General features: G+C 49.3%; 8 protein-coding genes across 8 annotated transcripts; 4 read left to right on the top strand and 4 right to left on the bottom strand.

Moving 5' to 3' along the window:
- Positions 1–748: 748 nt before the first annotated feature.
- On the bottom strand, positions 749–1,547 carry COCMIDRAFT_65052 (uncharacterized protein; the record flags this gene model as incomplete). Its single annotated transcript, XM_007694202.1, has 3 exons — positions 749–999; positions 1,054–1,258; positions 1,308–1,547. Coding segments are annotated over 3 exons (696 nt in total), but the record flags the coding sequence as incomplete, so codon positions are not given.
- Positions 1,548–2,340: 793 nt separating this feature from the next.
- Positions 2,341–4,927, bottom strand: COCMIDRAFT_107095 (uncharacterized protein; the record flags this gene model as incomplete). Its single annotated transcript, XM_007694201.1, has 8 exons — positions 2,341–2,406; positions 2,458–2,642; positions 2,694–3,018; positions 3,082–4,059; positions 4,112–4,134; positions 4,196–4,400; positions 4,450–4,774; positions 4,836–4,927. 8 exons carry the CDS (start codon positions 4,925–4,927, stop codon positions 2,341–2,343), a joined length of 2,199 nt encoding a protein of 732 aa, XP_007692391.1.
- Positions 4,928–5,177: 250 nt separating this feature from the next.
- Positions 5,178–5,402, bottom strand: COCMIDRAFT_107097 (uncharacterized protein; the record flags this gene model as incomplete). Its single annotated transcript, XM_007694200.1, has 1 exon — positions 5,178–5,402. One exon carries the CDS (start codon positions 5,400–5,402, stop codon positions 5,178–5,180), a length of 225 nt encoding a protein of 74 aa, XP_007692390.1.
- Positions 5,403–7,578: 2,176 nt separating this feature from the next.
- On the top strand, positions 7,579–8,727 carry COCMIDRAFT_107076 (glycoside hydrolase family 6 protein; the record flags this gene model as incomplete). The annotated part of the gene is made up of 1 exon (XM_007694199.1): positions 7,579–8,727. The coding sequence occupies one exon, from the start codon at positions 7,579–7,581 to the stop codon at positions 8,725–8,727; it is 1,149 nt and encodes a 382-aa protein (XP_007692389.1).
- A 220-nt stretch (positions 8,728–8,947) lies between these two features.
- Positions 8,948–9,679, bottom strand: COCMIDRAFT_107072 (uncharacterized protein; the record flags this gene model as incomplete). Its single annotated transcript, XM_007694198.1, has 1 exon — positions 8,948–9,679. One exon carries the CDS (start codon positions 9,677–9,679, stop codon positions 8,948–8,950), a length of 732 nt encoding a protein of 243 aa, XP_007692388.1.
- Positions 9,680–10,901: 1,222 nt separating this feature from the next.
- On the top strand, positions 10,902–12,319 carry COCMIDRAFT_107087 (uncharacterized protein; the record flags this gene model as incomplete). The annotated part of the gene is made up of 2 exons (XM_007694197.1): positions 10,902–10,944; positions 10,995–12,319. The coding sequence occupies 2 exons, from the start codon at positions 10,902–10,904 to the stop codon at positions 12,317–12,319; spliced, it is 1,368 nt and encodes a 455-aa protein (XP_007692387.1).
- Positions 12,320–14,740: 2,421 nt separating this feature from the next.
- Positions 14,741–16,680, top strand: COCMIDRAFT_9143 (uncharacterized protein; the record flags this gene model as incomplete). Its single annotated transcript, XM_007694187.1, has 5 exons — positions 14,741–14,790; positions 14,849–14,858; positions 14,917–15,334; positions 15,383–16,158; positions 16,234–16,680. The coding sequence occupies 5 exons, from the start codon at positions 14,741–14,743 to the stop codon at positions 16,678–16,680; spliced, it is 1,701 nt and encodes a 566-aa protein (XP_007692377.1).
- A 1,702-nt stretch (positions 16,681–18,382) lies between these two features.
- Positions 18,383–20,521, top strand: COCMIDRAFT_9142 (uncharacterized protein; the record flags this gene model as incomplete). Its single annotated transcript, XM_007694186.1, has 5 exons — positions 18,383–18,436; positions 18,492–18,671; positions 18,723–18,810; positions 18,858–19,356; positions 19,405–20,521. 5 exons carry the CDS (start codon positions 18,383–18,385, stop codon positions 20,519–20,521), a joined length of 1,938 nt encoding a protein of 645 aa, XP_007692376.1.
- Positions 20,522–22,401: the final 1,880 nt, after the last annotated feature.

The raw sequence follows: 22,401 nt of genomic DNA, 5'->3' as shown, positions 1-22,401 counted from the left end.
TGACGTGGACGTCCATAGGCCTTCAGCCATCTCGTCATTTGTCAAGGAGAGAATCCTTCTTGTTACTTGTAACAAAGGGCTAATAAGGTAGCAACGAAGTATAGGCAGTATAAAAGAAAGTAGATATAGAAGTAAGGAGTGCTAATAAAGGGAGCTAGAGAGGATCTACTTACTTAGCGCGAGGCCGATTAGCAGATTACTTATAAAGAGCGTTAAGGAGGAGAGCGATTAGGTGTTAGCCGCTAGGCTCTAGCGCGCTGTAGTAGGTGTAGAGAGACTAGCCATAACTCGCGCATATGTAAGAAAGAAGCTCTAGATACTACTTAATCTACTCTATTAATCTATATATATTATACGATTATGTTGTTAAGATATACGCCTGCAGAGGTGCGTAAAGTTGGTGGGGTGACCGACTCGCTTGTATGACCGACTCGCTTATAAACTACGTTAATCAATGATATGTTTCTTCCCTCTTGAGATCGGACCAGACCTCCCGCCCTATCCCTTTCCAATTCCCCACTTCTTCCTCACTCCTTTTTCTCCTTGCAAAACCCCATCTCCGCACCTCCACAAACCACACGAGCCCCCAATAAACAACCGACAACGAAATGAAGACCCATGCCAACCATGCGAGAAACAACACTGATCCTCCCTGCCTGACCTCGATGCCAACCTCATCAACGACCCCGTCGACCGCTACAAACACCCCAGCTATCACGATGGTAAGCAGGGTGGCCGCGAGGAAAGTAAACGTGCTTGCGAGGAGTGGCCACATGATATTCATATAGGCTAGGATTCGAGAGTGTGGATAGATGATCCCTGGAATCGCCAATATCGCAGACAAAAGGGCTCCAACAAGCGAGACAATGAGTGATGCAAAAACAGCTATTCGCACGCTAGCCAAAGTGGTCGAGACCATGATAAGTAATCTACTGCCTAAACTCATAGACTCGGAGTTTGCCGCTGACGTGTCGCTTGAAGAGGCTGCCATTGCCAATTCTGGGTGACCTGATCAGCGAGTACAACAGATATTCAGAAGGAATGTTCGCGCACCTGCAGCTACTACGGCATAGCCCTTACATGTCCTTTCAGAGATGTCGGAAGCGACTTTGCTGCCATCGGCGAGAGAACAATAGCAGACTTTGTGCAAGTAGAGATGGTAAACATTTCCCGTTTCCGTCGTATCCACGGCTGAAGACGACTCTAGAGCTTTCACATCTTGGTATACTGGGACTTGGCCCTCTTTGGGAAGATATAGCTACAGCCGTGAGCCTGTATGCTGCCTGACATTACCGGTGATAACTTACTGCTGCCAAATATTGCCCGCCAAAGGTGTGTGCGTCGTGCCCCGCCAGAGCCAATGTCAAGGTCAAGACGAAACTCACAATTGCTAGTACCATAGGAAATACTGCAGAGAACCGGTATTTCTTCAAGACCCTCTTTGGTGTTTTCGGTAGTCCCGGCAGCGCTTTGTCAGTCGACTTTCGCAAATCTCCCAGATCAGGCTCGATACACAGCACCTCTTTGGAATACCGGATCCCATTAAGCTCCTGCATGATTTCCATCTGTGTCATCATCTTGCTTGAAAAGTGCTAGTGGTATAATAAACGATGGAATATGCTGATAGTGGCAAACGAGGGTGAGCAACGGCCCATAGCGAATGCAATGCGATTTGATCCAGAGTGGCAACCTATGTACAATCGACCCAATAGACGGTAGATATGACGTAACGGCTGCATTACCGGAAAATCATCATTCTCATGTTTGAAGTACATGGATAACCGTAGTTGAGTTGCTGCGGGTGCAGGATTGCATGACCGATGTGTGGATCAGCGGCATGGCATTCTACAAGCAAGGGATCCGCCATCCCGCATTTGGTTGCTTTTGCGTCCTGATTGTCGAAATCTCGATCCAAATACGATGCAGGCAACGTAGGCGATCTTCGGTACTTCGCGCGGTGACGAATCTGGGTATCGTATTGCGCTGGTGAGACCAGCAGTGATTACCACATGTCCCAAGCTCGTGAACCTGAGCTATTGAGCCTCTGTCGAAACAACCTGCATTCTCGTACGGATAGAAACTGATCCGCAATGATGGTCACCAAAGTTTTGTTCTCCGCGAGATCGTAAATCGTGGCGAAACAATACATGTTTCAAATGGCGGATGATCACCCATGGCGAGCCAAAATGCCGCGGCCATCATTACGGCTGCTTTACGACACCGCCCGCATCAATTACAAAATACAAATATATTACCTGCTGCCTTCCGATATACATAGAGTACAATTCAACGAACGAAAGCCTTGTCGCGTAAGTGAGGAGATCATTGCGGCAGTCTGCATTATTGGAAGGACCGTTGTTGAGCATCATTGTACTGCTGGATGTCAAGATGTGACATCATACCTTCCTGGGCATTGGTCAGCTCCAAGCTTGTTCTACACTAATTTCCTAAACTCACCCAATCAAGAGGAATGTTCAAGCTGTCCAGGTCCATGGGCATCTGGCCGTAGAGAAGAGAGTGGTTGTAACTGTCCTCTCCAGCTGTGAATAGATTTGGCACCTGATGTGGTGGCATATTCTCATTGAACACAAAGTCCGGTGATGGGTAGATACCGCTCTGTTCTGCTGTTGTAGCATCCACGGCTTGGAAATGTCAACTCGTGATAGGTAACTCATCCTCATACAAGCACTTACAATGTGGGGAACTGTGCGTGTCGTTTTCGTGTTCCCCTACTTTGGAAAGCACTAGTTTCACTGCAGCCGCAACCTTTTTTGCCTCTTGAGATCTTTTGCTTGCCTTTAACCAGACATGGTACGAGGAACGTAGCGATGCTACAACTTCTTTGCGTGTTGGCATCCCTGCTTCCAGGTGGGACACTCCCGTCACCCTCCCATCGGTAACGACGGGCAAAGCGGAAACCAAGTCTTCGTCGAGGTCAATAACCAGTACACTAGTCGCTAGGAGAAAGTCCTGTGAAACAATCGAAGACATAATTCTGATTATGCCGGTTATGCGGAACTTCTATGTTGAGCAAAACGTGTCAATATCATTTTACACAAATCGCGTAGGTCAGTTCCTTACCAATGAGCTATATTCATCCCCAGGCCGAATGTCCGTATCTAGCTTTTTTTGGAATGCAAGCAATTCTATTGCAGCATTCAGACAAACCTTCCGCGAGTATTCGTAGAGCTTGTCAACTCTTCCAAGCTTGAGATACGGACGATGCAACATCACTTGAGCCTTCAGATAGGCCAACTCCAAGTAGGTATAGCGCATCAAGCTCCATCTCAAGGGAGCACTAGCTTTTCCTGAACTCTTGATTTCGAGGCTCTTGGGGATTTTGCTGTAGATAGATCTCAGCGCTGCATCGATGTCGATTATGGTCTTGTATGGTGGCTGCGGTGTGGCTTCTATCAAGTCCAGAGTCTGTGCTTGGAGCTTTCGAATTCTGGTCAAAAGAATGAAATAGAGTAGCTGTGTGAATTCTGCTTCTGGTCTTGAAGGTGGTAGTTCCGTCATGTTCTCATGGATGTCTTCCTCGTTCAGGTTCCGAGGCTCTTGGGTGTCGTACATATACGGTTGGATCATTCTTGGCAGCCCCAACTGTGCTGATGAGATGAGATCAAGAGACACAATCGAAATCCACCTGCGTCTTCGCATTTCGCCTTCAAAAGTTGAGATGTTGGGAAACCTTGACGGGTCCCTATGTAGTCCCATACGAAACGATAGTCTTATGAGCATGCCGACGACCATGTATGAACTAAACTGAGCATCGGTGGAGCGTGAGAACTCGCTGGCCCAGTAAAGCAAAAACGTTTCCATCGTGGCCGGTGGGCATTTCGTATAGTTGGCAAGGATCATACACTGTACGGATTTCTCACGATAAAAGTTTGTACGTGCCAAGTATAGACTATGGGTATGATTAGACCCAAGGCCAACGCCGTTTGACATGTGCCAATCGAAAGTCGCCTGGAATCGAGCACCAGTGGCAAGAATAGCGTAGAGAAGTCCCACCCACATGGTAGGTGTTTCAAATGGATTCAGCCAGAAGTTTTCGTACTAAACAATGTTAGTTTTTCGACTCGGCAAGCCCGGTGCGTTCACGGGAGACTTGCTTGCTTGATAAATGTCGGCCTGTGCAGAAAAGCTTGTTTACTTAGTATGTTGATTTTTTTCTTGATAGCTACCGACTTACTTGCATGAGTATCCATTGTTGTAAAAAAGGTCTCGACTAACTGATCTACCTCAAGCCGTGGCGGCATTGCTGCTAGTATATCTTCTTTAGTTGCAAACCTTTGCCGTCCAAATAGGATTTCTGGGCGAGACGCCTCTTCTGATTCGTCACATCTTGCATCAGATGATGTGGGAATTTGGTCGAGATGCTCACGTAATTCCGAGATCTGGAGTATGCTCAGCGGAGGGTACACGGCCATATAGAAAGAGGCTCACCCCATCGAGAATGGTTGTCCAATGGTCGCTGTTTGTATAACTCGTAGTTTCGTCGTTGATCTTGACACGGTCCGGAGTCCCTGGCACCTCGTGGGAGCTATGGTCCTGCTGCTGTTGCGTGTGGCTTGGAGTGGGTGAGACGTGATTGGCATCTTTACCGCTCATGAGGTTGGTCACAAGCTTCTCGAGCTGATTGATGCGATCATGTACACTGTGTGGGATTTTGGGTTCTTTTGGTGTTGGTGTATTACGCACATATGTGCATGACAGTGTAAGCCCACGATCGACACAAGTCTTGCATGGCTGTTGACGATCGCATTTCAATCTCCAACATGTTAGTATAGGTCGACATAGCTGTGTGCACTACGTAGTTCCGAAGCACTCACTTGCGTCGCCGACAAAGAGTACAGCTCAAGATGGGCTTGTCCCTTCGTCTGCTGGGGTGCACAAAACGCGCCGGCTGCGGGTCAGTACTCATGCTTAGTATTCAAGCAAGAAACGGACGCTGAAAGTAGTGAGTGAGTGCTTGGCTAATCTTGAGGGGCTGACGAGGTTGCAGTGTGAGTCGTGGTCACCCCACGGGTAGTATACGAAGTATGCGGGGGCATTAAACCACCGACGCTAGTACCTGCCGGTGGCGCTCGGCCGAGCCCTGTGGTGTTGGACTGAACACTTACTGGGTATCGTCATCCCGAGTGTCGTTGCATCCGTTCAAGCATCCCATGTACTTACATAAGTTTTTCCTGGTGCAATGTTATCTTCAAAAGCATGTCGGGCGGTTCATGTGCAGCCATGATCATCTTATAAGAGAAATACACTCCCATGGGCCAACGCAAGATGTACATACTCGCAGCGCAAGGTATTATGCTTGTTTCTGGGGAAGAATACGTCACGATTGAATGTTTGCTTGCTAGTGTACCTCTCCTCGGGCATATGATCTGGCGAGAGGACATGTGGCTGACCATAATCACTATGATAATATGGCAATCCAAGTTATTAATTCTGATCGTTCTAACAGCGACATTTGAACAATGTTGACACACGGACGCCAGAAACTCCAGAGGAAAAGCAAAAATAGAATATCCTTAGACTTTATGACGCGCTACAACCTTGGTGAAATGCGTTACATCCTAACACGAATAGTATCCTCATGTTCCATGATGGAAGAAATTCTTGCTCTATCATATGTGAAAGGCACTAAGCTGGGAGTTGCACTTCTGACTACTCACTTTACAGGCAGTTGGTTGACTAAGATGTATCGACTCGCGAGCGTTTTGTGGTAGCAGTAAACATGTGAGCAATTGTATCCTTGTTGGGTGTTTTACGCTTACGCTTACGCTTACGCTCTACGCTTAGTAGTACCCATCAGCAGCTGCCGAGTACATGCACGCATCTCCCATACTCCACACAAGATTTCTCGTACCTACCTACATCGGCTAGGGTTTACTGAGATCTAATAGGATGTTCCTGTATTGTGATTATAAGTAAATTGGCGTCTAAGGCTTTGATGTGTGTATCTTGGACCAGTAGCTCTCCCAAGAATGCCGAGGCGGAGAGTATCTTGGACGGATCGTCGTGCTCTGGTAGAATTGACAAGATGCCCTGCTTTCATGGTTATGCCGCCAAATCCAACCACGCAATCTGAGTTTCTATATGACCGCTGGTAATTTTCGAAATGAAATTCTCTTATGATAGCCCATGGCACCGGTTTTCCAAGACTCTAAAGTATGACTTGGTTCATGAAAGGTTGAGCGCCTGCGCAAATTTATTGAAAAAGCATTTATGGTTCTTATGGTCCGGAATAAGCGGCGTGATTTTGTTTCACAGATTCAATGTTGTACCAGAGCGGGGAAGGCTGATTATGATGTTCCGAAATGCTGGACACCCCAAGGAAACATGAGACAGCTATTCACAAGGGCGAGGAGAAAGTGGGCCCCGTAAACTGGCCGATGTTAAGCCAAGACACCTGACAGTCGCTCCAACGCCTCTTTCGTCCATAGCGTGATCCTGACCGGTCCTGAATGGGGGTTCCCCACTCTTTTGCAACGGTGGGGCGATGCAATCATCTTTTCTTTGTATCACCGTTGCCCTGCAACGCTGCCGTTCTGTGGCGGTACAGGCACCAATGAAAGGTTTCGTTGCTTTGCCGGAAACCAACAAACCAACCCGCCGCGGAATAGTTTTCACTGCCCTCCGAGAAGTGTTGTGAGAATCCTGTATCCCAGGCTGTGGTATATAATACATATACATCCATATGTAGAGCAAATCTCAGACGCGGAGGTGAATTAGATGAGGGCTTGCGTGCTCGCATAGCGCATGGCGCATGTCTTTCGAATATCTCACCTAGTGGGATCTGCTATGCAAGATATCGCCTGCTTATGTTTTTATCCGAACAGACTTTGGCGTACCTGCATCACATGCATAGCGCCATCTCACTCCAACTCAGCCTCAGGGTACAGCCGCTCATTGATGCACTAGAATCTGCACCGAATTTTCTCTACATTACATTTCAATGGTCGCCTGCAGGACGGAATGGCCCAAGAGCTGCGCAGCACTCTCTGAACAATATGAATTATGTTAGTTTGACAGTATTGACCAATCTGCAAACCCATTTCATAATTACATATATAAAGAACCACGTGGCTGGGTTGCCGGAAAGTGGTGTAGCAAGCCGGGTGAACCGCGCAATATATTACAGGTCTGCGTCCTACCCTGGTCAATACCATCTTGGCTAATATGCCATAGCGGGAAAACGTCCTGCTCCGGGACAAACAACCATTTCATTCTCTCGCTAAAAGATGTTCCCAGGTGATGAAGCGCACTAGCAGCGTTAGACTGTCACAGCGCGAAAGATAGGCCTTCACTCACACCAAGACTTGGACCTATTCAGGAATAATGTCCTCCATATTGCGGCCCGACGGTACCGGCTATCAAACGTCAAGTCCGCCACCTGAATGTAAGTGCCTGTACCAAGGGAAACATCTGGAGATGGAGCACATGACAACATGCATGTTACCCGCAACTTGCCAATTTCATCTCTAAATCTATAAAAGGCTTGAGATACCTATCCGTTGTACTCCTCAGCAAGCACACAGGAGTTCTCCATCTGTTCTCAAGCTCTCATCAATCATGGTTCAAGTCACACAGTTCGTTTTGGCCACCGCCGCTCTTGCTGGCGCCGCCACTGCATTCCCCAAACCAGAGCCCAGAAATACCACTGTCAACCCATGGATTGGCAAGGACCGCTACGTCGTTGAGAGGTACGGCAAGAAGCTCGACCAAACCATTGCCTCCTTCCTAGCAAAGAACGACCCCCTCAACGCAGCCCGAACCCGCACTGTTGCCAAAAAGACATCCACCTTCGTATGGGTTACCTCGCGCGCTGGCCTAAGCCAGATCCCCGAAGCCATCGAACAAGCCCGCCGTCAGCGAAAGGGCCGAAAGAGGATGATTGTCGGCCTTGTCCTTTACAACCTCCCCGACCGTGACTGCTCTGCTGGAGAGTCTGCCGGAGAACTCAGCTCTGCCAAAGACGGTCTGAACATCTACAAGCACGAATTCGTCGACAAATACGCACAGCTCGTATCTGAAGCCAAGGATCTCGACTTCGCCATTGTCCTCGAACCCGACTCGCTCGGCAACGCCGTCACCAACCAAGGTGTTCCCTTCTGCGCCAACGCCACCCCCATCTACGAGCAAGGTATTGCTTACGCCATTGCCAAGCTCCAGTTCCCCAATGTATCCCTATACATGGATGCTGCCCACGGAGGCTGGCTTGGATGGGCTGACAACTTGAAACCCACAGCCCAGATTTTTGCCAGAGTTGTCGAAGCGGCCAAGAAGATCAACCCAGCGGCCAAGATCCGTGGTTACTCTACCAATGTATCCAACTACAACCCTTTCAACGCGAAGGTCCGCGAGAACTACACCGAATGGTCTCCATCATGGGATGAGAGCCACTACGCTACCTCTCTTGGGGCGGCAATGGCCGCTGAGGGCATGCCAACCAACTTCATCATCGACCAAGGCCGTGTTGCCCTCCCCGGTGCTCGCAAGGAGTGGGGCGAGTGGTGCAACGTTTCGCCCTCTGGCTTTGGACTGCGCCCTGGACCTGCACCAAACAACACCAACGTCGACTCGATTGTCTGGATCAAGCCCGGTGGTGAGAGTGACGGAGCCTGCGGTCTGGCTGGTGCGCCTGTTGCTGGTGCTTGGTTCGACGACTACGTTCAGATGCTTGTCAAGAACGCCGATCCTCCTCTTGAGCCTACCTACTAGAAAGGATTCTATGGCTGGGGTCGTGAAATTTGTTGCCCGGCCTAAACTTTCGGTGTATCTATGTAGATTTTGAACTTTCAACTGTACATATTGTCATGAGAATACATAAACCTAACTATCATTCACCAATGTTTGTTTGCCAAAACCGTGCTTGATCCACGTGCTTTTAATTGGCCATAGATCTGGTATCGGACGTGCACACATATCAATTGGTACTAAGTCAGATCTTTGCCTTTGCAGGCGGTATCACTCTCCTCCCATGTACATAACAAATGCTCCTAATCTTTTCAGCAGCCTCGCCCCACAATTCATTTCTCAGCAAACTGTACACACCCATTTTGGCCCGCCCTTGTATTTCTCTTGCCTTCGTCAACGCGACATCTAGCATGTCTTTTGGCTCTGCAATTTCATCCACTATGCCATCCTTGTATGCTTCCTTGCCCGTCCACCGATGCGCCTCGAGCAGCATCTTACGCGCAATCTGCGGGCTGAGTTTCAGCCTTGGTAGGTACCCAATGCCCGGAAAATGCAGTCCAAGGTTGACTGGCGGCATGGAAAAGAAGCCGCGCTGCGAGTTCATGATGCGGTAATCATGCGCCAGTGCCAATGGACATGCGCCGCCAAATGTGTGCCCTGTAATCAGTGCGATGGTCGGGAACGGATAGTCGAGTAGTGTAGCCAGCAGCGGGAAGAAGCCGTCGGTATTAGCATGCGGATTCGTCTCGTTCTCATCCAGATCTAGACCTGTGCACCAGAACTTTTCGTCGGCGCCTTTTGTAATGACACAGCCCTCTGCGTCGGGCCCGAGCTCGCTCTCGATATCACGTAGCGCGCGTATTATTTCTTGCGCAAAAGCAACATTGATGCGGTTCTCGGGTGCTTTGGCGAGCGTAATGACAAAAATGCTGTCGTAGCGTTCGACGCGTAGGTTGGTGTAAGGACCCAGTACCATTATGAGGGATGTTCAGGTAGGCCGACAAAAATGAGGCTGTAGGACTATTTTGCAATTCAGACGCAACTTCTGGAACAATCAAAGTGCTCGACGACGAGAAAATTGCAGCACGACATGTTCCCGTGGTATGAACAGCATCAAGTTCGGTGGCGCAGAGGGATTCAAGCCTCGGTATCCCAAGTGCGGAGAACGTGGGGAAGCGGAGATGGCCCATGCCGCAATCCATCCATTGCTTATCGTCTGTCTATGACTCGCTTTCAGCAACTTCCTATTCGAGGACTGACATGATAAAACGTGCAGGATTGTGTTGGTGACCATTTACGATTGAATGCGACAACGAGAAAGGTCTATCATTGCTCAAGTGTATGCAATAGGGAAGATACTTTTATTTAACGGGTCACGTGTGCACGATAAGGAGACAATATGGATATCTTTGCCCACATTACGACACTTGCTTTCCACAATCGCCCCACTGGAATGACAGTGATCATCATCTTTTGGATCATGATCAATTTGACAATATACAATTATACTTGTACACCGCAATTGATGTTATCATCACTCGGATACCACTCATTTCCTAAGGCTAAAGTCACTGATTCATTTAACCAGCCATGCATACCCCTATTCTGCCAAATTTCCCGCATTAGCACACAACATGAAAATCGGCAACTACGCTCTCATCACATTTCCCACTTTGATGAACCACAACAACCCAGAATTCTCTATAGTTCATGTGGGGACGTCTTTGGGACTCTCTACCCAGTTACTATGATATTTGTCTTGGGATATAGTTCAAGGCATGACAAATGACGATTCAAAATTGAGGTAACCTCAAAGAAGGTATTTCCCGGTACAGAAAATGATAAAGTAACTTCTTCTTGGAAACATGTTCCAGCTGCGGCAACGAAGTACACGTTCGGTAAGCATAACACATCATGGTGTCTTTAGCCCCACAACCTCCACATAACATGAGCGGCACATCATTCTACACTCTACAAGGTAAGATGAAATACAAATTCACTGTGTAATATGGACTAGATGGAGCAGGCGCTGTAGATATAGTGCATATGTCTCTGCCCGTCATGCTGAGCGTAACCATCACCCATAAATCTTCGAATGCATCCAAGTACAAGGTAGATGTTCTACTAGCCATTCAAAAAACCCTGGTGTAAACTACAAGAAAAGAAACACCCTCGAAGCGAATATCCCGTCGCCTATTATGCGACTATTCAAACTAGGGCTAGCAATCTTTCCAAGCATTAGTACGTGGTTCATCATCGCCAACTCATTGCAAAGTCTAAGCCAATTACAGTATATGCACGAACTCCACTGCCTATTTCAAATCATACAGCGCTCCTAACAAGCACAGTTGCGGATGCGACTACTTCAAAGTTGAGCGAACCAGTTCACACGAGCATCCCTACGTCTTGCGATGGTGTCCCCAATTTTGCATTCCCTGTGAACACCGCTAAAGGCTGGAAAGCTACAAAAGTTGCGGGTGGTTTGACGCAGCCGCGAGGACTTAGCTTCGACAGTTCTGGGAATCTCCTGGTGGTTCAAAATGGGGTTGGCATCACTGCGCATAAGATGTTGCTAAATGGATGTCTCGAGCCTTCCAAGATAGTGATCGCACAGCGGGATCTCAATCATGGTATCGTGTTTAGCCAGGACGGCAAGACGCTGTATGCCAGTTCTGCGACCAGGGTGTTTGCTTGGGCATATGATACAGCGACAATGCGTGTGTCAGAGAACTCGACAACGATAGTAACAGGTATGGATACCGGAGGTCATCTCACACGATCCCTTGCCACCCCACCAAAACATCCAGACCTGCTCCTTGTTTCTCACGGCTCCAACGGCAACATCGATTATGGCTCCATTGATATCAAAACTGGGCGCGCTTGCATCAAGGTCTTCAACACAACAACCATACCTCTGAATGGCTATGACTATACCACTTCCGGCACCCAACTCGGCTACGGTCTTCGCAACGAAGTCGGTCTCGCCTTCGACACATCATCGCACCTCTGGGGCGTTGAAAACTCCGCCGACGAACTGCGCCGCACTATCAATGGCGTCTCAACGGACATTCACAATGACAACCCCGCCGATGAGCTCAACTACATCGGCGACCCATCTCGCGAAAACAAGGATTGGTACGGCTATCCTACTTGTTTCACCGTCTTCTCTCCCTCAACTATCCCCGGAGGAAACTTTACTATAGGTGACCAGTTTGTATTGGAGCCCAATGCCACCTTTACAGATACCACATGCAGAGAACGTAGTGTAGCGCCTCGGATTGCGTTTCCCGCACATTCGACACCGCTTGATGCAAAGTTTAACGCGGGGTTTTCTGCTCTATACGTCACTCTTCACGGGAGCTGGAATCGTGATCCGCCCGTGGGATTCAAGGTCATTCAGGTGCCATTTGGGCTGGCAGATGGAGGTTTTGGACCGACTCGAGGAAGCAACGCTCCTGAGGCGTGGGAAGATGTCTTGTGGAATGGGCGTGTAGATACGTGTTCGAAGACAAGCTGTTTTCGACCTGTGGGCCTGGCGGTGGATAGGTGGGGGAGAGTGTATGTTAGTAGTGATAGTTCGGTGGAAGGCGAGGTCGTTATGTTGAGAGGGGAGTGAGTGAGATGGGACCGCCGTTAGTGACAAAAGTGTTCGAAGTCTTGCTTCTTAGGCAGTTTGTGGGTGGGCAGCGGAGCTTCAATGTCAATATGGATGAGACGGTGATCCTTTCTTCATGGCTGCGAGCGCTGCATATGAGAGATACTCAATATCGATCGTGGTTAAAGAAACGGAGACGCTCGGAAGTGAATAGTTGAGTAGGTGAGAGGGTCGAATGCCTCAGTAGATTGGGAAGGTGGGGTCGAATGAGAAGGCACGCTGCACGCATGTGCATGCCACAATAACTCCACACCCTGCTCGTTAATCAACCCTGGTCAACCACACTGGCATCAGTCCGTTTTCTCTTTCTCTTTCTCTTTAGCGTGAATGCCACGTACGCCACAGCGAATCAAGGCAAGAACTCACGTGCGGCCCAATTCACAAAGAGAACAAGCGTTCTCGATAGTCCGGTAAACTTTGCCTCACTTCACTCCATCTGGCTTCATAGTCATCATAGAGGTAGCCGATGTTATCTCGGTCATTGCGCTTCTTGTCTGAACCTATTACAGGCGATTCCATTACAAACCGCGACACTAATAGCCCACCGTCCCCCACTCAACATACTCAGAGCAAGCTCTTGAAACATCAGCAGAGCCAAAGTATGTCACGAATGGGGTGTACATTGGGCTCGAAGGCTCTGCATACAACTGCACCGATGTGATAGACCCGTCTACCCTGTACTCTGACAAATGCCTCATCAGCCTAGGTAGAGATTCAGAACGGAGGCACGGGGAATCGGGACATTAGGAAGCTAAAATTTCTGGGGGAATGACGCGTTCGTGGGGACTTCGCCCAAAGAAGAGTCCGATCCTCCTCTCTTTCGGAACCGAAGAGCAGACATGTAATTCAACATGGCCCATATGAAAGAAGACTATTCACCTGGGAAAGAAGATCCAACAAAGAAAGCAAGACTATGTTCTCTAACTATCCCTGGACTGGCCAGTCAAAAAAATGGGCTCACAAGAAGAGTGCATGCTGACTGCCCGGAGGCTTTCCCTTGCTAAGACCTCATGAACGAATCAAGACTAAAAGCTGGAGGCCGAAAGTCTGTTGTTTCCACAGTCTGATTTTTTTCCAAGGGCATCGGAAGGTGACGAAGTGAAAGGAGAAAGGGAATGGATCAGATGCGGATACTTGGATTCGGTCATTCTGAGCGGCTCATTGGCGGCAGCTAAAAAGGCGCCAAGCCCAACAACTCGGTTCTCGGATGGCTGATTGCATAGAACTAAACTATTGCAGCTTCGGAAGACATGCTTCCACAGGGGCGATGGGCAATATGGTCAGCTGTCGTGTGATAGTACGGCAGATTCAGATATTCGGTAACTCAGCTACGTCCCACGTGCAGCGGCGTGATTGGGCACGATAATTGTGGAACATGCTACTGCGTAAGTAGGATCCTCATACTCGCCCAAGCCCCAATAGCATTTCATGCCAGACATTCGAGAAGTGCAGCATGATCCCGCCCTGCTACCCTTATGGAGGAACACTCCGGCGCTGACGACCCACCTTGCCAAGGACGTCTTGGCAGCATCCAATTAGGAGAGGATGCCCGGGCCCGTGGGACCATGATACCGGGACGTGGGGCAGTAAAGGTTATTAGTTCTTAACCCGCCGGATATGCGAGTCCCACAGACAACCCTGAGGTCAGGCTGCCTAACCCGCAAAAGAGTGGGCTCGGCTGGGTCGTTGATCTGGATGCGGCATCAGAGAGCTGTGCAGTAGTGGACTAAGAAGGAGAAGGGGAAATTGAGGATGCTAAGATGCGCCATTGACGAAACACGCGTTACTTGTCAATACGGGATCAACCATGTGCTAAGCATGTCATGGCTACGTCTGCGTCTGAAGCAAATGCCAATAGCCCGAAGCTTCCTTGTCGCAGGCCTGGGCTGTAAATAAGCCTCCGCCCCATGCTGTGGCAAAGGCATTGTGGTTGGAGACAGTGTTCTGGCCAAGCATTGCTAGCGGCCACGTGGGGAAATGAATGGACTACAACACCCATAGCCCACACGCCCTCACCCCACCGGCTCAACTACCAGGATACGGGAATCCCAGCAAACGCCTCAGCGGCTGCGCCATTCACTGACACGGAGTGCCATACCGGGGCCTGGATTTGCAACATGGCTTTTTTTCTCGCCTTTTGCAGCGGCATGCCCGAGGACACCTTGGCAAACCTTCCGCGCGTGCTCTAATCTGACGCTGAGATTGGTTACGGCTTAGTGCTCACTTTGTAACATAAGCATGCCGCGCATCCTAACAAGAGAGCTTGGGTATAAGTACAAGGCTTGGCCGGTTGTTTTGGCAATCAGCCCTCATCTTGCTCACCCGTCTTTTGCGGTACCAAGCTTCGTCAAGGCCAGCATAAGCACTTGCTAAGACTTCGAAATGGCGGCAAAGACGGCTGGCGGCAATTCCGCCTTCCACAACTTCAACAAGTACGGCTCCTGCACCTTTCCCCCCTTGAAATGCTTCTCTTGCTAACAACCATCGCAGTGACTTTGCTGTTCGTACACCTACTATATGCCAACCTCATTTCCCAGCAAGACACTGACCTAGAGTAGCATATTGAAGACCCAAATGAGCGCCGACGTCTTGCTCTCGCCGAGATCGACAAGGCTCCCTTCGGCTGGTACCATGTACGCGCCATTCTGGTCGCTGGTACTGGTTTCTTCACAGACAGCTACGACATTTTCTGTGTATCTCTCTTGACCATCATGCTGGGTATCGTCTACAAGCAGGACCACAAGGGTACTCTTTTGACCCAGCAAGATACGGCCATCAAGCTAGCCACTTCGGCTGGCACGGTCATCGGACAAGTTGGCTTCGGTGCGCTTGCTGATATCGTTGGTCGTAAGAAGATGTATGGTCTTGAGTTGATCTTGATCATTGTTGCAACCCTCGCACAATCTCTGGTTGGTCCTGGTCCGGGAACTTCGGTCGTTGGTCTCATCATCTTCTGGCGTGTGCTCATGGGCATTGGTATTTCTCTCTTATAACTTTTATCCTTCACTACTAACCATTACCAAGGTATCGGTGGTGACTACCCACTATCTTCCATCATCACTTCCGAGTTCGCTACTACCAAGTGGCGTGGTGCTATGATGGGTGCTGTCTTCGCCATGCAGGGTTTCGGTCAGCTTGGCGGTGCTCTTGTCATGCTGTGCCTCGTCGCTGGTTTCAAGAGCAAGCTTGTCGAGGCCAGTGGCTACGATGCCTGCACTGGTGACTGCCAGGTCGCTGTTGATAAAATGTGGCGTGCTCTCATCGGTCTCGGTATTGTCCCTGCCTGCATTGCCCTCTACTACCGCCTCACCATCCCTGAGACCCCTCGCTACACCTTCGATGTCGCTCGTGATGTCGAGAAGGCAAACGAGGATGCGAAGCAATACCTTTCTGGCAAGCACGGCGAGGGCAATGTCGACGAGATCACTCAAGTCACTGCCCGCCAACAGTCCGCTGCCCAGCTCGAAGTTCCCAAAGCTTCCTTCAAGGACTTCTTCAGGTTCTACGGAAAGCTTCGCAACGGCAAGATTCTCTTTGGAACTGCCATGTCATGGCTCCTTCTTGATGTCGCCTTCTATGGCCTTGGTTTGAACTCTTCGACTGTATTGCAGGCTATCGGCTACGCCAGTGGTGAAAACTTGTACCACAAGCTCTACAACCTTGCTGCTGGTAACGCCATTCTTATCTGCGCCGGTGCCATTCCGGGTTACTGGATGGCAGTCGCAACCATTGACACTGTTGGTCGCAAGCCACTTCAACTTATTGGCTTTACTCTCCTCACTATTCTCTTTGTCATCTGGGTACGTTTACACATCCACGAAAAAACACTCCTCCATCAATTTTGAAAAAGAGCATTGAAACTAACATCATCTCAGGGTTTCGCCTACAAGCACCTCAGCAACCATGCCATGCTTGCCATCTACGTCCTCATCCAGCTCTTCTTCAACTGGGGACCCAACACAACTACCTTTATCGTCCCAGGAGAGTGCTTCCCTACCCGCTACCGCTCTACCTCCCACGGTATCTCCGCCGGCTCAGGAAAGATTGGTTCCATCATCGCTCAGGGCGCCATTGCCCCGCTGCGAACACGCGGCCAGCCTACCAAGGCCAACCCCAGCCCGTGGCTCAACCACGTCATGCAGATCTTCTCTGCATTCATGTTCGCCGGTATCTTCACCACGCTCCTTATCCCAGAGACCAAGCGCAGGACGCTCGAGGATCTGGCGCAGGACTGGGATATGGGTGATGAGAGCATCACTGGCGAGGAGCACATTCGCAAGATGAACAGGACAAGTGATGAGCCTGAGCAGCCCAAGGCGTAAAGCCATCAGCCATCATAAGGTGTTTGCGGAAATTCCGCTCTGAATATGTAATTTGTCTTATATATATATATTTCCCCCTTTTCGTTCCACAATGTCTTTTCGAAAAGTTAGAAGAAAAGCAAAAACTTCAAAACACGGATATCTCCACCGAGAGAAATAAGTGCCATGTACGCTGTATATGTTGAAAATGATATTAATAATTAAACTTTTTTTTGGATATTGTCTTTTAAAGTTTGTCAAAGGAATATTCTCTCATGCAAGTGATATGACCGGAACATCACAAGTGGATGCTACTTCGTACTCGAACTAGCTATCAATGACAACTAATATATGTCCATGACAATATGCACTATGCATTAGCAAGAATTTTGAATTGTTTTGCACAGCTTAGAGAGACCGCCATTTTCCGGTTTTATCGGTTGCATGAGAGCATTGATTTGCAAGTTGTGTGTGTGTGTGCGTGTGTGTGCTGCACATATGTGCCAAGTACTGCAATACAAGCCGGCGTGGCGAAAAAACCCTGTACATTTGTGTGTCGGATTGGGTTAATTGGCTCAAGTGTTTACCTCAGGTCTTGGCGGCTTCATCTCAGCTGAAGAAGCTGAGAATCCTGTAGGAGCCGGACGGCTTGGAGGGGGCTCGCCCAACCCCTCACCATTGCCATTGTACAGAGTAGGGATCTGCTTGGAATAGAAGGGGAAAGGAAATGACAGTCTTCTTACACTTTTTATGGGAGAATAGATGTGTTCATGAAAATATTGATAAAAAAAGCAAAAAAATGTCGCAGGGCGCAGAGAGCTCTCGTCTTTACCCGCTTGGCATGGTACATAGCTATGCACTGATGCGACACGCTCCTCTTTCACGTGTTGGAAGTCATCCTTTTACCTACATTTCCAGTAGCCATTGGTGAAGGCATATCATGGATACACTGCCGAGATGGGATAGCTATCCCTCTGATTGTTGACCAATCGGGAAGGTCCTTCGGGAAGACTGGCCGTAGCTGTCAAATGCAGCAGTCATTGATGCCTCCTCGAGTGCGGTCGGCGAGGGCTGATGCTGGACGGCATGACTCAGCTGATCGGCAAAAAACTGTATGGATACGATGGATATGACAGGCAAGCCACGGCGCTCAAGATCGAGGTGAATAGGAAAATCCTGGCGGGAACAATGAATTCTGCTTTGCATGTCTTCTTGGATAGCCAGCTATATTGAATGTGCTAGCAGATTTGGAATCGCGACATTGTCAGACGAATCGGAAAGCTTGTCGAAGGAGAAGGTATTTGCCACAACTGTACACGTGATTGGTTGAGGAGTTAGGGACAAGAAATCTGGATCTGAGACGTTCGGCCCACGGAGGTGGCGGAGCGGCTCCGGGTGGGTTTGGTGGGATGATGTTAAAGACTTGGCTCGTAACGTCAACAACACCAAAGTGCTCGTCTGAGTATCGGGGTGTTTTCATCAGGACTTTCGGGGAGCATCAGTTGCGCTATTTTCTCTCTCATGTGACGTAGTTGCTGAAGAATGCAGCCGCAGAAAGAGAACCGTGCGGCGATGTCGTGCACGGAGTGCCAGCGTCGGAAGCAAAAGGTCTGACTCTCCTACCCCAGACCAACCCTGCATCAAGCTCCGTGGATTAACGGCAGGGCTAGTGTTCGCGAGAGTGGCCATGCAACCATTGTCAGGCCAGGAAGGTGCCACAGCTATGTCAGTTCTCTGTAAAGCGAGCTCAGCAAGAGCCCTCGCTCGAATCCGCACGGTATGTTGATCCTTCTTTCCTCTGCCCCCCGATTGGCAGAATCCGGCGGTAATAGCAACTTTACAGCGCAAGTTCGTCCAGTAATACCCAGGGCGTCAAGAGAAGTGCCCCGGATTCGGCAAAGCCGCATTTTGTCAAACAAAACGGCGAGCATGAGGAACTTGAAGATGGGCTGAAGGTGTGGGGGTATATGCCAGGTCATGTCCATTACAAGGTTCGAAGTAGTGAAGATAATGTCAGTTGCTCGCCTCGACCGAGAAGCCATGCTGACCGGTAGTCCTCGCAGAGCTCGCCTAAGCTCTCTCCGACACAAGTCATAGCATGCGACGCTGTGCAGAAGGTGCTGCATGCTGTTCCTCCAAGGTCCATAACCGGTATGTGCAAGCATTGCCACGTTCACGGCACTACTGACTGAATGCAGATGCCATCGTCAACCACTTCCTGAACACGGTAAACTACCGTTATAGTGTAATATACGGGCCGTCATTGGCAGAGCAATATGTTCAATGGTGGGCCGATCGTAGTGCCGCCAAACAGCTTTCCCCCGAGTTCACATGCCTACTCTTACGGATATGTGCATACTCTGTGCAATATCTGACACCGTCGCTTCGCAAGATGATTGAGTTCGAACTGGCATGTACTTCACAAACGCTCACCGAACGTTTCTCGGCCGCAGCAGAGGAACTGAGCAGGAGCTTTGAAGCATCGAGGACAAGTATTGAGCGGGTGGAGGAACAGTTCCTGAAGTGCGCCTGGCTGAAATCGGAATCGAAAATCGTCGAATCGTGGCATACCCTTTCACGTGCTATTCGCGAGGCGCAAGAATTGGGTATGGATGGGGATGCGGGTATTGATGAGTTGTCGGAGTTTGATATAGAAATAAGAAGGCGAATCTGGACTCTTCTTTACATATGGGATTGGTGAGTAAAGAGATGTGATGGAACAATTCGGTTACTAAAGTCTGTCAGGCAGATGTCAGCGTGGCTAGGTCGACCAAACCTCATCAACCAAAAGAATCTTTCTTTCAAGTTTCCCAACCTGCGGCTCGACCAATCGAATACAGAACCGAATGTTCTTTCACCTTTCGCACACATGGCTCTGCAAGCACACCTGGGTCGAAGAGTGGCAACTGTGATGGGCGATGCGACGTCCAAAGCCGATCTTTCTGCTCTGAAGGTCTTGGAGATTGAAGACGAGTGTTATAAGTTCATTGACGAACTGCCCGCGATTTTTCGTGTTGAGAACCCCGATACTTCATTCGACGAGGCGCATCCATACTTTGTGTTCCAGCGACACCAGTTGCACTGCATCATCTTCTTGACAATGCTCGACTTCTTCAAGACATATCTTACGCGCGAGCAAGAAGACAAGCTCAGCGACCAGGATGACGAGTTCCGAAAGAAGGGGATCAAGATCGCGCTCCGTCTGCTTGAGGTTGCACGCAAACTGTTTGATCATGGGTTTCCCATTAACGCGAAATTCCATACAGTCGTGTTCTGCATTTTCGATACCGCGACTTTACTTTGCTCTGCCATTATCCATGACCGCGATCATATGCTACCTCATCGCGATGAGGTCATGGACGTCATTGATAGTTCGCTCGATAGGTTGTATCAACTGAGCTTGTCCACGAAACTAGGCGCAACTTCGTACAACTTCCTCTTCAAACTCGTGCAGGCAACGCCCTCGCTTCGGCGGCATTTGCCAATCGGTAAGCGACAGAAGCAATATGGTATCCCTATATCCAAGGGATCGCCGCCGCCTCACGAGCCGGCGCCGGCGGCTATGACGCGCCCACCAGGGTTGCCATTGCCGTACCGGCCACCGCCAATTTTGGAAGCAGTCAGCCAGCCATCAGTTCCTGCAACTGGAGCCCTTACAACGATGCCCATCCAGGATGCTCTCTCATTCGACATTGATCAATTTCTGGCGCAAAATCCGTTCGGCAGCGTCGGCGATCCTAGTGCCGTTGATATGGGTGGTATGGAGCAGATATGGGCTTGGCATGACTTGCATCTCAATGCATATGCACAGAGCGGAGGACATAGTACTTCTGACACGACGGGGCAGGGTCCTCGAGGCTAGAGTATCAACGGACTGATAAGGCTTCTGGAAGATACAGGATTGAGAGTGGATAAAGCTCTATGCCATGACAGATGGAAAAGAGGGTGTCGTGAAGGTGTTGTGCATTCAGCAATTGTGAGTCGTGTATTGGTGCCTTTGTAAACAAATAGACTTCTAGGTTGCGCTGACAATGAGCCTGAAAAGGAAGATTAGTAGTTGTCGCAACAAGGTGTGAAATTGTGGCGAACTGCGCTGATGCAGCTGTTGGCACCATCGACGCAGCTCATACACACACACTTCTTTGAATGAACCATGCAATAAAAGATTGTTGTACTCACCTCACTCGCTCACTTGTGGCTCTGAGGATATTGGAGGAGAACAGGTAGACAAGAAGGTGACAAGTACCTCGTCTTATGTTGATGCGGTTCCCGGATTCGACCGGGACCCGGATCCGTCCAATCATTGCGCTTGCCACATCCACACCGCCCAGTCGGCCCAGTTTGCCAGACCAATGACAGACAGGCGGCAGCTGCACCACTCCAACCCCAGCATTTGACATTGCCTTTTCTTTGTCCATCTTATTTATGGCCAGGTTTGTTGAGGAAAATGGTGACGTATTGCGCTCTACTCCCTTGCGGTAATGCGCAATTCATTCTGCAACGAGAATGCTGTGCTTCGGGCATTCCTTCGGTTTAGCAGCAAACCGAGTTTAAAATTGGGGTATGTCATCGCACCCGAGGATGGGCACGGAAGACAAGACGCCAACTGTTTGCTGTTTCGGATTTGCGTAGCTAGGATGTATGGCCTTAGTCGTCTCTTTTTGATGCACGTTTAGCTTAGACATGCGACTTGTTGGTTTCTCCGTGAAGATTGTTGCGCGGCGCCGCCATTGTCATCGGCCTTATCTTGGTCGCCTTCACTTCCAGCATTCTTGATGTGTAAATGACGTGACTTGAAGCGTCAAGGAGAGATGAGGTCTCCTTATATTGATCAATGCACCTGTGCGCGTGTTCCTTTCCATTGTTCAAATCTCCAATGCGGCGTTACAAGAGGTTGACATGTTCAGGTCAAGACTTCGTTCCGTATAGAGAGAGAGAGAGAGAGACAATCGTTTACGGCAGGGTAGGCGGTGGTATGTTTTTTGAAGGTGACGAGACTTACTTCGGTGCTGAGATAGAAAAGAGTAAAACGGTTGGGGGTCACGAGGACTGCGGAAGTCGAGCGGGGTGTGAAGGTGACATCGCGATTGGAGGGATGCAGTTGATTGAGCTAACGACAAGGCTTTCTTTCAACACTGAAATACTTAGTGCAGCATATAATAGTAGTCGATTTAGCATCCTCATGTTTCAAACCACGCGAAGGTGTCCGGGGTAAGCCAGGTTTTAATATGATTGCGACTGCCGCGGAGCCCAGGTTAGGGAGCACACTCAGTCCCCGAGGGACCGGTTCTGACGCAACAACACCTTTTATAGAAGTAAGGGGTTTCAACGTTAAGGACACATGTGTCTATGTACAGGTATTTCGGAAACAAGGCAATTGAGATGAATTAGCCAAAGCGAGTAGTATAGCAAATTGAGTTGAGCTGGTCTGCTGCTATACGAGCACTTGTGCGTTGACTTGTACGTTCGTAAGAACTTGGGCGTTATTAAATCCTCAGGCACATCGGGTTATCGCGGTACATCTAGTTATCGTGTGAGGCGGATGCCTGCCAAGTGTTTCTTGCAGCAGGTCTCACTTCCAATTGGTCCATTGCCGTTGCCTTTAATTTGCTTTACACCACAAATAAACTATATCGCAAATTTCAACAAAGACTCCTTATGTGAGAGGGACTATCTGTACGCATAGTCGGTTTACAACATTGACAACGTACTGTCCATATGTAGACATGGATCGGGGTTACC

The sequence above is a fragment of the Bipolaris oryzae genome, assembly GCF_000523455.1.
Source record: "Bipolaris oryzae ATCC 44560 unplaced genomic scaffold scaffold_202, whole genome shotgun sequence".
In the NCBI taxonomy this organism is placed as follows: domain Eukaryota; kingdom Fungi; phylum Ascomycota; class Dothideomycetes; order Pleosporales; family Pleosporaceae; genus Bipolaris; species Bipolaris oryzae.
The sequence above is the reverse complement of the archived record's forward strand: the minus strand, read 5'-3'. Positions and strand labels throughout refer to the sequence as shown.